Source organism: Capricornis sumatraensis, chromosome 12 (assembly GCF_032405125.1).
Source record: "Capricornis sumatraensis isolate serow.1 chromosome 12, serow.2, whole genome shotgun sequence".
Lineage (NCBI taxonomy): Eukaryota > Metazoa > Chordata > Mammalia > Artiodactyla > Bovidae > Capricornis > Capricornis sumatraensis.
Window position 1 is genome coordinate 44,136,545 of NC_091080.1, and position 12,910 is coordinate 44,149,454.

Genomic DNA, 12,910 nt, shown 5'->3' on the forward strand with positions numbered 1-12,910 from the left:
GACCCTGATGCTGGGAAAGATTGAGGGCAGGAGGAGAAGAGGACAACAGAGGATGAGATGGTTAGATGGCATCACCAACTCAATGGACATGAGTTTGGGTAAACTCCGGGAGCTGGTGATGGACAGGGATGCCTGGCGTGCTGCAGTTCATGGGCTGGCAGAGTTGGACACGACTGAGTGACTGAAATGAACTGATCCTCATGGATGCGAAGTATATGTGTGGGTATTTTTCTGCATTTCCCTGATGACTGATGTTGAGTATCTTTTCACGAGCTCACTCATGAGTATCGTCTGTGTATCTTATTTGCAGAAATGTCTATTCATATCCTTTGCCCATAGTTTAATTGGGTTACTTGTCTTTTTGTTATTGAGTTGTAAGAGCTCTTTATATATTCTAGATAAGATAGTTCCTTATCACATATATGATTGATGATTTATGAATAGTTCTAATTCCAGGGGGTTGTCTCTCATTTTCTTGACAGTATCCTTTGACGCACAAAAGATTTTAATTTTGATGAAGTCCAATACAGCTATTTTCCCTTTGGTTGTTGTGCTGTTGGTGTAAGACCACTACTTTTTGCATCTGTTTGGGTGGTAAGTTTTGCATGAGGACCTGACTCATAAGGCTATTTTCTGCTCTTCCTTTGGGCCCAGAGTTTTAGCTGTCTTCTGGCTTCAATACAAGCCCCAGGACAAGCACCCGGCATCTGTCAAATGCCTGGTTTTGTGGGCACATGCTGGTCAAGTGCAGTGAGGGCCCTCCATCTGTCATGACTTGGAGCGTGGATTCTGGCAGCAGAGTCCTGGACACGGCTCCAAGTTGTGCCTCGTACTGTCTGTGCAATCTTGCCTGAATAACCTTAGTGACAAAGCTCAGTTTCTTCATTTTTAAAACACTGTGAACATTACAGAAAATAATTCATGTAAAGTGCTTCTCTGTGTTAAATTGTTTCAGTCCTGTCTGACTTTTTTGCAACTCTATGGACTGCAGCCTGCCAGGCTCCTCTGTCCATGGGATTCTCCAGGTGAGGTTACTGGAGTGGGTTGTCATTTCCTCCTTCAGAGGATACAGAGTGCTTAGCCACTAAGTAATACATGTCTGCTGCTCTTGTAATGCTGCTGGCCCTGGTCAATTCACTTTTGCCATAAAACCTGGGTTCCAGGTGAGCTCCAGGATTCCTGGTCTCTCCTTTGGCTCTGCTCTGTATTAAACACATCCTCCTGGCAGTCATCTGGTCTCTTCTCTGCCTTACCTCCTGCAGCAAGGCCTCTTCGCTCTCTAACAGACCACCACTCGGCCCCAGTGGGTCCGTTTTCATCACCACTCTGGCTTCCAGCTGCCTGTTTCATCTGGCAGGTCCAGCCAATCGTTACCTATAAGCACTTAAAACTTTAAAAATCCCTCCTCCTGGGCTTTGTCTCTCCACCTGGCCCAGGTGTGGTCTGCTTTCTGTCCATGGCCTGGGTTCCTTTCTGATGTGTACATTTAAGGTCTCCAGCATCACACGAGTCCACCCCTAATACCCCTTCTGCCTCTCCCTCCAGCCCGCTCTGTTGCCTCCTACACCTACCTGCCTGTCCTCTCGGCCGTTTCTGAAATGCACACACGTCCTCCCCAGGGCCTGCGTCCACAGAGACCTCAGCTTTTCAGTATCACCCAGCCTGGTGACCCACTCTGATCCTGCCACTTGCCTCTCTTCTCTGTCCCTGGGGGGCACACCCAGACCCCTGAGCTGCTGAAGACTTTCTGTTTTCCCCAGGAACCACCACCTTCTACCTTTCTGCACAACTTCTTATTATTTACTATTCACATATCTTTCAAACCGTATTAGGATGTAAGCTGCCCATGGGCGGCAGTCTTTGTCTCCCTCCCAAAAGCAACACCTGGCAGCTGCCCCACAAACACCACAGAAGTGACCGGCTGGACGGTGGTATTTGCATTTCTCTGATCATATGGAGGATGGCCATCTTCCTAGCATCACAGGCCACATGAACTTCCTCTTTTGTGAGCTGCCTTATTCTTTCATCCCTTTGTCCATCTTTTCTTTCTTATTGACCGGTGGGGACTCTGCAGATTTTTGTGACACTGAGCCTTGGTCACTGGCTTATCTGTTTGATCCTAACCCCCCGTCTGTCATCATGCAGGGCGTGCGGGAGGCCCAGGAAACAGAAAAGCCGTGAACCTCGGCAACCTTGGATGTCAGCAGGTGGATGTCAGCAGGCATCCGTGTCTGGAAGGGAACCAGAGAGAAAATCCTGCTCAGAATAACGACCTGATCTCCCGGGGAGGACTGGCCACATACCCAGGCAGGCAGTCCCCGCAGACGGCATCGCCGGTGGCCGAGCAGTTGGCCTTCTGGAAGCGGCTCAGCAGGGCGCAGTCCAGGCACGGCTTGCACTTCTGAGAGCCCCAGTCCTCCTTGAACCTGTGCGGCCGGCACTTCACACACTGGGCGTCCTCCCCGTAGCCAAAGCCACATTCCTGTGGGGATGAACAGACAAGAGATGGCTATTCAGAGTCCGCAAGCATGAAAAAGGAGGACGACAAGATACGACGGGGAACCGGGCTGGTAATTACCCAGTGCCCGCCTCCCTGCACACAAAGGCCCCTCTTTCAGCGGTTCCCATGTGTCTCCCTGCTAATAATCTCTCTTACGACCAGAAGTATACTTTGTCATCCACTTTATTCCAGCAGCATGAGCATTTGAATACGAAAGGCTCTCTGCCTCCCGCTGCTGAATTATCGCCGGCTTAGGGCAGAATCAGGCACTTTCTTCTCTAATTCGGCCGGTCATCTGAGTCCTCAGAAACTGGAGTCAGGGAAATAGGCAGACACACACTCACTTATCAAGGCAGAAAATAAGTGCTTTGATAAGTATTAGAATGCAAGGACAGCTGCATATGAAATGTCAGAGGCTTACAAGCCTAGAAACCTATCCAGTGAACTGCCTTGAAATATTTAGCTGTTTATTATCATCGTTTAAACACTGAGTCTGACTCTTTTGCAACCCCATAGACTAATAGCCCACCAGGCTCCTCTGTCCATGGGATTCTCTAGGCAAGAATACTGGAGTGGGTTGCCATTTCCTTCTCCAGGGGATCTTCCTGACCCAGGGGTCAAGCCTGCATCTCCTGCGTCTCCTATATGGGCAGGGAGGTTCTTTACCACTGTGCCACCTGGGAAGCCCTGGCTGTTTATTGCTGTCTGATAGAAGATGCTTATATGACACCTAAAAGAACACTACACACACACACACACACACACACACACACACACACACACACACTCACACGCACACACACACACAACATCTTTCTTATCCATCCCTCTGTTGATGGACACTTAGGTTGCTTCCATACCTTTGCTATTTTAAGTGGTACTGCTATGAATCCTGAAGTGCATGTATTTTTTTGAATTAGTGTTTTTGTTTTTTTCATATGTATACCCTGGAGCAGAACTGCTGGGGCACAAGGTACGAGACCTACACCATTTAATTCCAGAGCCAGACTTCCTATTATTATACTGTGGGCCTTTCTGGCAGTTTATCTGACATGTACACAGGAGGATGTCTGAAGAGTTACATATCATAGTTAAACTGACTATGTGATGGTTTCTATAGAACTGCTGCTGCTGCTAAGTCGCTTCACTCATGTCCGACTCCATAGACGGCAGCCCACCAGGCTCCGCCGTCCCTGGGATTCTCCAGGCAAGAACACTGGAGTGGGTTGCCATTTCCTTCTCCAATGCATGAGAGTGAGAAGTGAAAGTGAAGTTGCTCAGTCGTGTCCGACTCTTCGCAACCCCATGGACTGCAGCCTACCAGGCTCCTCCGTCCATTGGATTTGCCAGGCAAGAATACTGGATGGGGTGCCATCACCTTCTCTGTTCTATAGAACACTGGCCATTAAAAAGAAAATCAGGCAGCAGCTCATAAGCTGCACGCACAGCCCCACATGAGGGTGTGTCAGGGGCCCACGGGCAGCCAGAGGGGCAGTGGGACTCAAGGCTCCCCTCACAGCCTCAGCTCTCTCTTCTGGGAACCATGGAAGCCAGAACACAGGTCCAGGGAGGTCAAAATCCTCATTTCTCCATAACATTTACACATTTAATTTCTCCATCCATTCAGTTCAGTTCAGTTCAGTCTCTCAGTCGTGTCCAACTCTCTGCGACCCCATGAATCACAGCACGCCAGGCCTCCCTGTCCATCACCAACTCCCGGAGTTCACTCAGACTCACGTCTATCGAGTCCGTGATGTCATCCAGCCATCGCATCCTCTGTTGTCCCCTTCTCCTCCTGCCCCCAATCCCTCCCAGCATCAGAGTCTTTTCCAATGAGTCAACTCTTTGCATGAGGTGGCCAAAGTACTGGAGTTTCAGCTTTAGCATCATTCCTTCCAAAGAAATCCCAGGGTTGATCTCCTTTAGGATGGACTGTTTGGATCTCCTTGCAGTCCAAGGGACTCTCAAGAATCTTCTCCAACACCACAGTTCAAAAGCATCAATTCTTTGGCACTCAGCTTTCTTCACAGTCCAACTCTCACATCCATACATGACCGCAGGAAAAACCATAGCCTTGACTAGACGGACCTTTGTTGGCAAAGTAATGTCTCTGCTTTTGAATATGCTATCTAGGCTGGTCATAACTTTTCTTCCAAGGAATAAGCATCTTTTAATTTCATGGCTGCAGTCACCACCTGCAGTGATTTTGGAGACCCCCAAAATAAATAAAGTCTGACACTGTTTCCGCATCTATCTGCCATGAAGTGATGGGACTGGATGCCATGATCTTTGTTTTCTGAATGTTGAGCTTTAAGCCAACTTTTTCACTCTCCTCTTTCACTTTCGTCAAGAGGCTTTTTAGTTCTTCTTCACTTTCTGCCATCCATATTTATATACAAAGACAACTAATTAAAAATTAAATCAAAGTCAACAGACACACATACAAAAATATACAAATGAACTTAATTATAAAACAGACATAGACTCACAGACATAGAAAACAAACTTATGGTTACCAAAGGAGGAGGTGGAGGAGAGGGACAACTTTGAAGGTTGGGGTTAACAGATACACACTACTGTATATAAAATAGATAAACAGCAGGTTCTACGATATAGCACAGGGAACCATACACAATATCTTCTAATAATCTATGATGGGGAAAGAATCTGAAAAAGAATAGGTATATATGTGTGCCTGAATCTCTTTGCTGTACACCCGAAACTAACACGTTGTAAATCAACTACACTTCAATCAAAAAACAAAAACCAATACAAAGAATAGTATTGCCTGTACTCAGTAAGGAATAAAGGGTATTAGCAATAAGGCTTCAATCCACTAATGAACTCATGCACATTTGGGAGGAGGGGCCCCTTTGTCCCCCTTGCAGCTCCTCTGTCCGTCTTTCAGATGTGTCTTGAACAAGCACAGCAAAGTGCTGGGGAGAAAAACAAAGCAGGAGGTCAGCCCCTCCTCAACCCTGAGGGCTCCATCTGGACAAAGCTCTGACCCGAAGGCGGGGGAGGGCGGGGCAGGAGAAGGGTGGAACCGGGGTCTCCTGCATTGAGGCAGATTCTTTACCATCTGAGCCGCGAGGGAAGCCCCAATTCACAAATTAGAATCTCTTTAAAACTGTTAACAGGGATTCTTTTTTTTGTGGGGGTGGAATGATGAGGTGTTTTCAGTTCTCATGACTCCGTAATGATTTGATTTTCGTATAGAAAGCAGCTGTAGCAATCAGGAAAACAGCACAGACACACATCTAGAGAGTTCTTAGGATGTGTGCTTGGTCTCAGTGGGGTGTGGGGGAGTCCCTGCTATTTGGGGGGCTGCGCCTCTCAGTGTGATCTATGTTGGGACAACGTTAGCTGCAGAGAGAGCCAGGCATCCCAAGATTTTCATTTGGCACAGAAGGGCACCTCCCACCCCGTGCCCCCCAGCATCAGGGATCAAAGCATGTGACATCCGGGGCGGGGCCTCAAGCTCAGCATCCCCGTCAAAGGTCCCTGGCGCCACAACTGCAAAATCGCTCTCGGATGCAGGCGGCTTGGACTGCATGGGTCTCATATACAGGTTAACAAGAGGGGAAGGAGCAGCAGGGAGAGGAAGACAAGCAAACAGAGGGAAAGAGGTAGGGGCCCGTGAACTGGCGGCACACCTCTGAAACGCTGCTCCCCCGGCCAGGCTGACACAGCAGAATGGGGGTATTCTCCTACACTGGAGATAAACACACATGGGCCACTTGCCAGCCAAGTTACTCTGGGAACTCTCTGACCCTCAGCTGCTTCATCTGTGAGAGGGGATAATCACCCGGCCCTACAGGGCTATTCTGAGAAATAAACTGGAAAACATATAAAGCCTCCAAACTAGAAATCAAGCACTAGCATCCAGCCAAAGAAGGGAAACCAATGGCTTTTACTTTTCTGGATGCTCTACAGTCCAAGTTTTCTTGATTCCAGTATAATAAAGTCTCACTGGGGAACAAAGGGATCTGCAGACCCCAGTTTTTTAGGTGACTTCAAACATCACTTTGAAGTACTTTGGCCACTTGATGCAAAGAACTGACTCACTGGAAAAGACCCTGATGCTAGGAAAGATTGAGGGCAAAAGGAGAAGAGGACGCCAGAGGATGAGACGGTTGGATGGCATCATTGATTCAATGGACATGAGTTTGCGCAAACTCCAGGAGATGGTGAAGGACAGGGAAGCCTGGCGTGCCGTGGTCCATGGGGTCGCAAAGAGTCGACACGACTGAGAGACTGAACAATAACAAAAGCATCACTTTTCATCTAAAACATTTTTACTGAATAAAAATCTGTTTAAAATGAGTCTCCAACTACTTGCTTTTGAAAATGGGTACACAAAATAGAATTTCACCTTTCCTGGTTGAATCCACTGCTGCATTGCGCTATAGCACAAAGAACCAGACAGCTCTGGGTCTGCAGGGGCTGCGGCTGTGTTAACGCCCCTGCCAGGCAGTCAGCTGCTCTCCCTCTCTCCTGCCGGGCATCACCGTCCACAGCTACTCACTTCCTCTCCCCATTCCCGAGAAACTGGATAAATGATCCGACTTGAAAGAATACACACAGGGGTGTTGATAGTCCCATCTCTCTTGAGAAAGAACATATACTTTAGTGTTGGAGAAATCTTTGTGCTTCCTTTTTGATTCTTGGCTGTATTCTAGAGTGTCTATCCCACACAAGGACTGTTTTGGCCAAAGAGTTTTTGCCATATATCGCTGTGTGTCATTTACAGGGCATTAGATTCCGTAGAATGAGGATTTCATGATTTTTTTTTTTTTTTGGCTCATTCTACACTGGACCATCTCTTTCAGAGATTCTGAAAGAGATGGGAATACCAGACCACCTAACCTGCCTCTTGAGAAATCTGTATGCAGGTCAGGAAGCAACACTTAGAACTGACATGGAACAACAGACTGGTTCCAAATAGGAAAAGGAGTACGTCAAGCCTGTATATTGTCACCCTGCTTATTTAATGTATATGCAGAGTACATCATGAGAAACGCTGGACTGGAAGAAACACAAGCTGGAATCAAGATTGCCGGGAGAAATATCAATAACCTCAGATATGCAGATGACACCACCCTTATGGCAGAAAGTGAAGAGCCACTTGATGAAAGTGAAAGAGGAGAGTGGAAAAACTTGGCTTAAAGCTCAACATTCAGAAAACTAAGATCATGGCATCTGGTCCCATCACTTCATGGGAAATAGATGGGGAAACAGTCAGACTTTATTTTGGGGGGGCTCCAAAATCACTGCAGATGGTGACTGCAGCCATGAAATTAAAGGATGCTTACCCCTTGGAAGAAAAGTGATGACCAATCTAGATAGTATATTCAAAAGCAGAGACATTATTTTGCCTACTAAAGTCCATCTAGTCAAGGCCATGGTTTTTCCAGTGGTCATGTATGGATGCGAGAGTTGGACTGTGAAGAAGGCTGAGTGCCAAAGAATTGATGCTTTTGAACTGTGGGGTTGGAGAAGACTCTTGAGAGTCGCTTGGACTGCAAGGAGATCCAACCAGTCCATTCTGAAGGAGATCAACCCTGAGATTTCTTTGGAAGGAATGATGCTAAAGCTGAAGCTCCAGTACTTTGGCCACCTGATGCCAAAGTTGACTCATTGGAAAAGACTCTGATGCTGGGAGGGAGTGGGGGCAGGAGGAGAAGGGGACAACAGAGGATGAGATGGCTGGATGGCATCACGGACTTGATAGACGTGAGTCTGAGTGAACTCTGGGAGATGGTGATGGACACGGAGGCCTGGCGTGCTGGGATTCATGGGGTCACAAAGAGTTGGACACGACTGAGTGACTGAACTGAACTGACACTGGACCAAATCATATATAGAAAGAAAAAAGTGGGGCTTCAACTGTATCATAGGCTTCCTTAATAACTGGATACTGGCTCACTATTCCTGCCTGGCGTTCACATGTTTTACTGGCAGCAACAGCCATTTTCTTTGGTGTAGCACTGGGGGAGGGGTTGAGGTAAGGCTTTGTATCATTAGTGTCACAAAACAGTACCGAAATGTACAGAGCAGCAACCATGAGTCAGACTTGTACAGAGACTGATTATTTGGGTGAATTTTATTCAAATAGCTCAGCTGATAAAGAATCCTCCTGCAATGCAGGAGACCCTGGTTCGATTCCTGGGTCAGGAAGATCCGCTGGAGAAGGGATAGGCTACCCGCTCCAGTATTCTTGGGCTTCCCTTGTGGCTCAGCTGGTAACGAATCCACCTGCGATGCAGGAGACCTGGGTTTGGTCCCTGGGTTGGGAAGATCCCCTGGAGACGAGAAAGGCAACCCACTCCAGTATCTGGCCTGGAGAATTCCATGGACCGTATAGTCCATGGGGTCACAAAGAGTCAGACATAACTCACTCACAGACATTGAGAAGTATGGCTACCAAGGTGGAGGAGGAGGGGAGGGTTGGACTGGGAGTTTGGGGTTAGTAGATGCAAACTGTTATATACGGGATGGATAAACAACAAGGTCCTACTGTGCAGCACAGGGAACTATATTCGGTATCCTGTGATAAAGCATAATAGGAAGGAATACGAAAAATAATGTATATATCTCATATACCTGAATCACTTTGCTACACAGCAGTAATTACCACAACATTGTAAATCTTCAATAAATTACTTCAATAAATACTTCAATAAAATTTTTTAAAGTATATATTTTCTCTAAAGTATTTGCCATTTTTAAAGCAATACTATTTTAATACTATTTTTAAACTTTTAAGAATAACATCACAGCTTGCAGTTCATGACAGCTTAAGTGTATGAAGTGACCATTTCATGCGTTGAATTAGACATCTTGAATTAACTAGAAATTCAGAGCAATTATTTCCAAAGAATTATTGTACAACGTCCAAGGCAGCAGCCACTTTTAGAGCCAATTTGTCGTATTTCTAAAGCACTGTAAACAGACAGATGCCATAATTATTTGAAATCCAGGCTATAAAGTAAACAGCACATAAATATTAAATTATATCCCACTATAAATGTCTACTGTGATGTTTTCATTTCATTCAGTGAAACAACGTGGTTAAGAGTGCCTTGAAATCTTCCATATTAAGCTCAATAAACAACCCATCCTTCATTTGTAACTTCCTACCCCCCACCCCCAGACAAACACTACAGCCAGGTTTGCGGAAACCTCACAGACACACGCTTCTTGTGTGTGTGCGTGTGAGTACAACCTGAGTGCATCTGCCTGTCTCAGGGCATGGTGGCAGTGTTCAGGATACAGGCCTCACCACTGCATCCCCAGGGCAAGCTCCCCGCCCCGGGTGAAATTCACTGGTGAGGACCATGTGTTTCACTTGGGCATCTAAGCAAGATAGCGTCTGATCTTTGGGGTTTTCCCTCATGCCTCTGGGCTAGTAAAGTGCTTTCTTTGAGTACAGAAGTAGAAGAAGTACGGACGGGCCTCTGAAGAGGGGGCAGGGAGCAGGCTGCCTGCGGTGGATCTGCTTCATCTTGCCTTTGACAGACCCTCCACTTGATCGAACTGGACAAGCTCCTCTGAGCCACTTTCTCGACTATGCCCTGTTCTTAGGTCTGGTCTTGAAGAGCCCAGGTGTCTCCCATTCTCCACACATGCTTACTCTCCGTACCTGACCAGCTCTCCTCACCCTCCCCCCGGCCTCCCCACCCACTGGTGATGTCTGATCCTCTGCCTACCTTCAGCAGGAACCGCCCCCCCCCGCCCCGTCTGCTTAGCTGGGATGCACCTTCCCCTGATACTTCCTCTTTGGGAGTTCCCACCCCGATCCCCATCCTGCTCCTGGGCGCTCGCCCCCTACATGTCCACCTGGATTTGAAACTGAACCCAGGTGTAGGCTGAAGTCTCTGCTGCAAAAGCTCCTGAACAGAAGTTCTTTTTACTGCTTTAACCTCTGTCCGACACATCCCAGGTGTCCCTGAATTCTCCCTCTGACCCTTTTGTTAGAAGGAGTGTGTGTGTGTGTGTGTGTGTGTGTTTATGTGTGTGTGTCTGGCATGGAGTTATGTGGAAGGGAAGAGTGAGTCAGTCACCAGCCTGGGCTCTAGAATTAGTGACATGTTTTAGCTCAGTTGGTAAAGAATCTGCCTGAAATGCAGGAGACCCCGGTTCGGTTCCTGGGTCGGGAAGACCTGCTGGAGAAGGGATAGGCTACCCACTCCAGTATTCTTGGGCTTCCCTTGTGGCTCAGCTGGTAAAGAATCCGCCTTCAATGCAGGAGACCCTGGTTCGGTTGCTGGGTCAGGAAAATCCCCTGGAGATGAGAAAGGCTACCCACTCCAGTATTCTGACCTGGAGAATTCCATGGACTGTATAGTCCAGGGGCTCACAAATAGTTGGACATGACTGAGTTTCCCTTCACTTTCACTTTTGTTTATGGAGGACCATTTCCCATTGATATCCATGCTAGAAATGCATGGAGGCTTCAAGACAATACTATGGCCTGTATTTTTAAAATTATGACCTGCTGGAGACAAGGGTTCATTCCTGAGTTGGGCAGACCCCTAGAGAAAGGAATGGTAGCCCACTCCAGTATTCTTGCCTGGAGAATCCCAGGGACGGAGGAGCCTGGCGGGCTACAGTGCTCCTCGGCTATGAATTCCCACTTCTCCAGGATGTATGCAGAGATGACCCCCTCCCCCTGTAAAATCCCACCACAGTGCACCCCACACCTGCTGCAAAGGTTCTGAGTCATCCCTGTTCCACCATCCTCAACAAGAGGCACTGAGTAACTTTTCTTTAGCAGTAGTTAAGCCAGTGTGTAATAAAGAACTGCCTGCTGTTTAAGATGGATGAACAAATATTGCGCATTTTCCTAAAGTGTATTATTATTATTACTACCACTACTACTGCTGGTGCTATTATTTAACTCCAGGGAGCAAGCCTGTAAAGGTCATGGCAATATTTCCCAGTCGGCAAGGCCAAGCCTTCCTCCGGGGAGGGCGGGGCTGCATGGAGCGGCTGCCTTGTCTTGGTTCCGAGGCGGCAGGAGGCTGGACCGAGCCGGCGGCCACGGCTCTGTCACTCTGCCCAATATTTTTAAGCCACACTTGGTGGCTTTCCAGTAGCAAAATGACTCAAAGTAAACAGTCCTCAGATCTCCTTCTCTCCTCCCTCCTCTGCAAACCCAGAACTGAACAAAAACACAAGTGGATCCCACTTACATGCTGGGGGAGCAGGCCCCCACCCCCAACAGGGGAGATCCTCCCAGACCATGAAATGTCCCGGAGACACACTCTGGGTGCTCGAGTCGAAAGCACTATTTATTTGTGTGGCCAGTGACTATTAACTTGGGTTCTTTGAACTTTAAAAGCTCAACTTGGACTGAGAAGAAGTTATTTATAGAGAAAATCTAGGGCACAGAAATGGGAAGGACAAAATAGATTCATGTGGCCGGTGTTTAGAAATCAGCTTTTTAATTTCCTTTAATAAAACAACACCAAAGACACAAAGACACATCCCCCCACTCCAAACTTTCGGTTTGTGAAAACCCGCAGTTGAGTTTTTCTAAAGAAAAATGACAAGCTAGAGCTTGTTAATATCTGCCAAACATCACTGGGCTCGATTAGGTATAATTAAACACAAATAAAGTGAGCAACAGTGTAATTAAATGGCAGAAATGAATCCTTTTATGCTTGAAAATTACACTAAATTTTGTGTAACTTTGTTCATAAGGATGAAAACAATTTTCCAAGAGGGAGACGTCTTTAAAAATAGGAATCCCCGCATAGACTCGCATAAACTCTTGTTGTTTACAAGAGTCAATTTTTTCACATTAACTAAAATCATCCCAATAATTGCTTAGCAAAGCTTACTTTGAAAGCCATGCCAGAGACTTGAAGTCTGTTTCCAGAGGCTCATGCAAAAACTAGTTTCCTGATTTACTGCTGAGAGGCGACTGTGTTAAAAGCTCACTGTTGGCATCAACACTCAGTGCGGGGGAAGGGCTGGGCAAACTCGAGATGGTGAGAATCCAAGTCTAACGTGGTCACTTCGGGAAAACAAAAATATCATCTCCCACACATCCCAATGCTGTTTGCTCTCATGAGCCCCTGGGACGCCACCTGACACTCATGCACACGGTCCTGGGCAAAACACCGGCGGGGCTGCTCACAGAGCCGCGGAAACCACACAGGGTATTTTTTGCCTCAGAAATAGGAAAAAGACATTATTCATTATCTTTATCATAGACTCTCAAAAACTAAAACCTAAACCATGCAGTGGGGGAGACAGTAAATATGGCTCAAGGGAATAAAACCCTCAAAACAGACTCCAAATGGTTCCATGAATTACCACATTATTTTCCAAAAGATTCAGGAAATCTACTTCCTAAGCTGAGTTACTAAAAAGTCTTTTTTTTTCTTTTGAAGATTTCTC

The 12,910-nt window shown here is 46.9% G+C and overlaps 1 protein-coding gene across 1 annotated transcript in view; it reads right to left on the reverse strand.

Annotated features, from left to right (window-relative positions):
* Positions 1 to 12,910, reverse strand: part of TNFRSF19 (TNF receptor superfamily member 19) — a 64,092-nt gene that overhangs the window by 40,436 nt on the left and 10,746 nt on the right. The window contains exon 3 of the mRNA XM_068984578.1: positions 2,304 to 2,482. Coding sequence (XP_068840679.1) covers positions 2,304 to 2,482 — 179 coding nt within the window. The remainder of the gene's footprint in view (positions 1 to 2,303; positions 2,483 to 12,910) is intronic.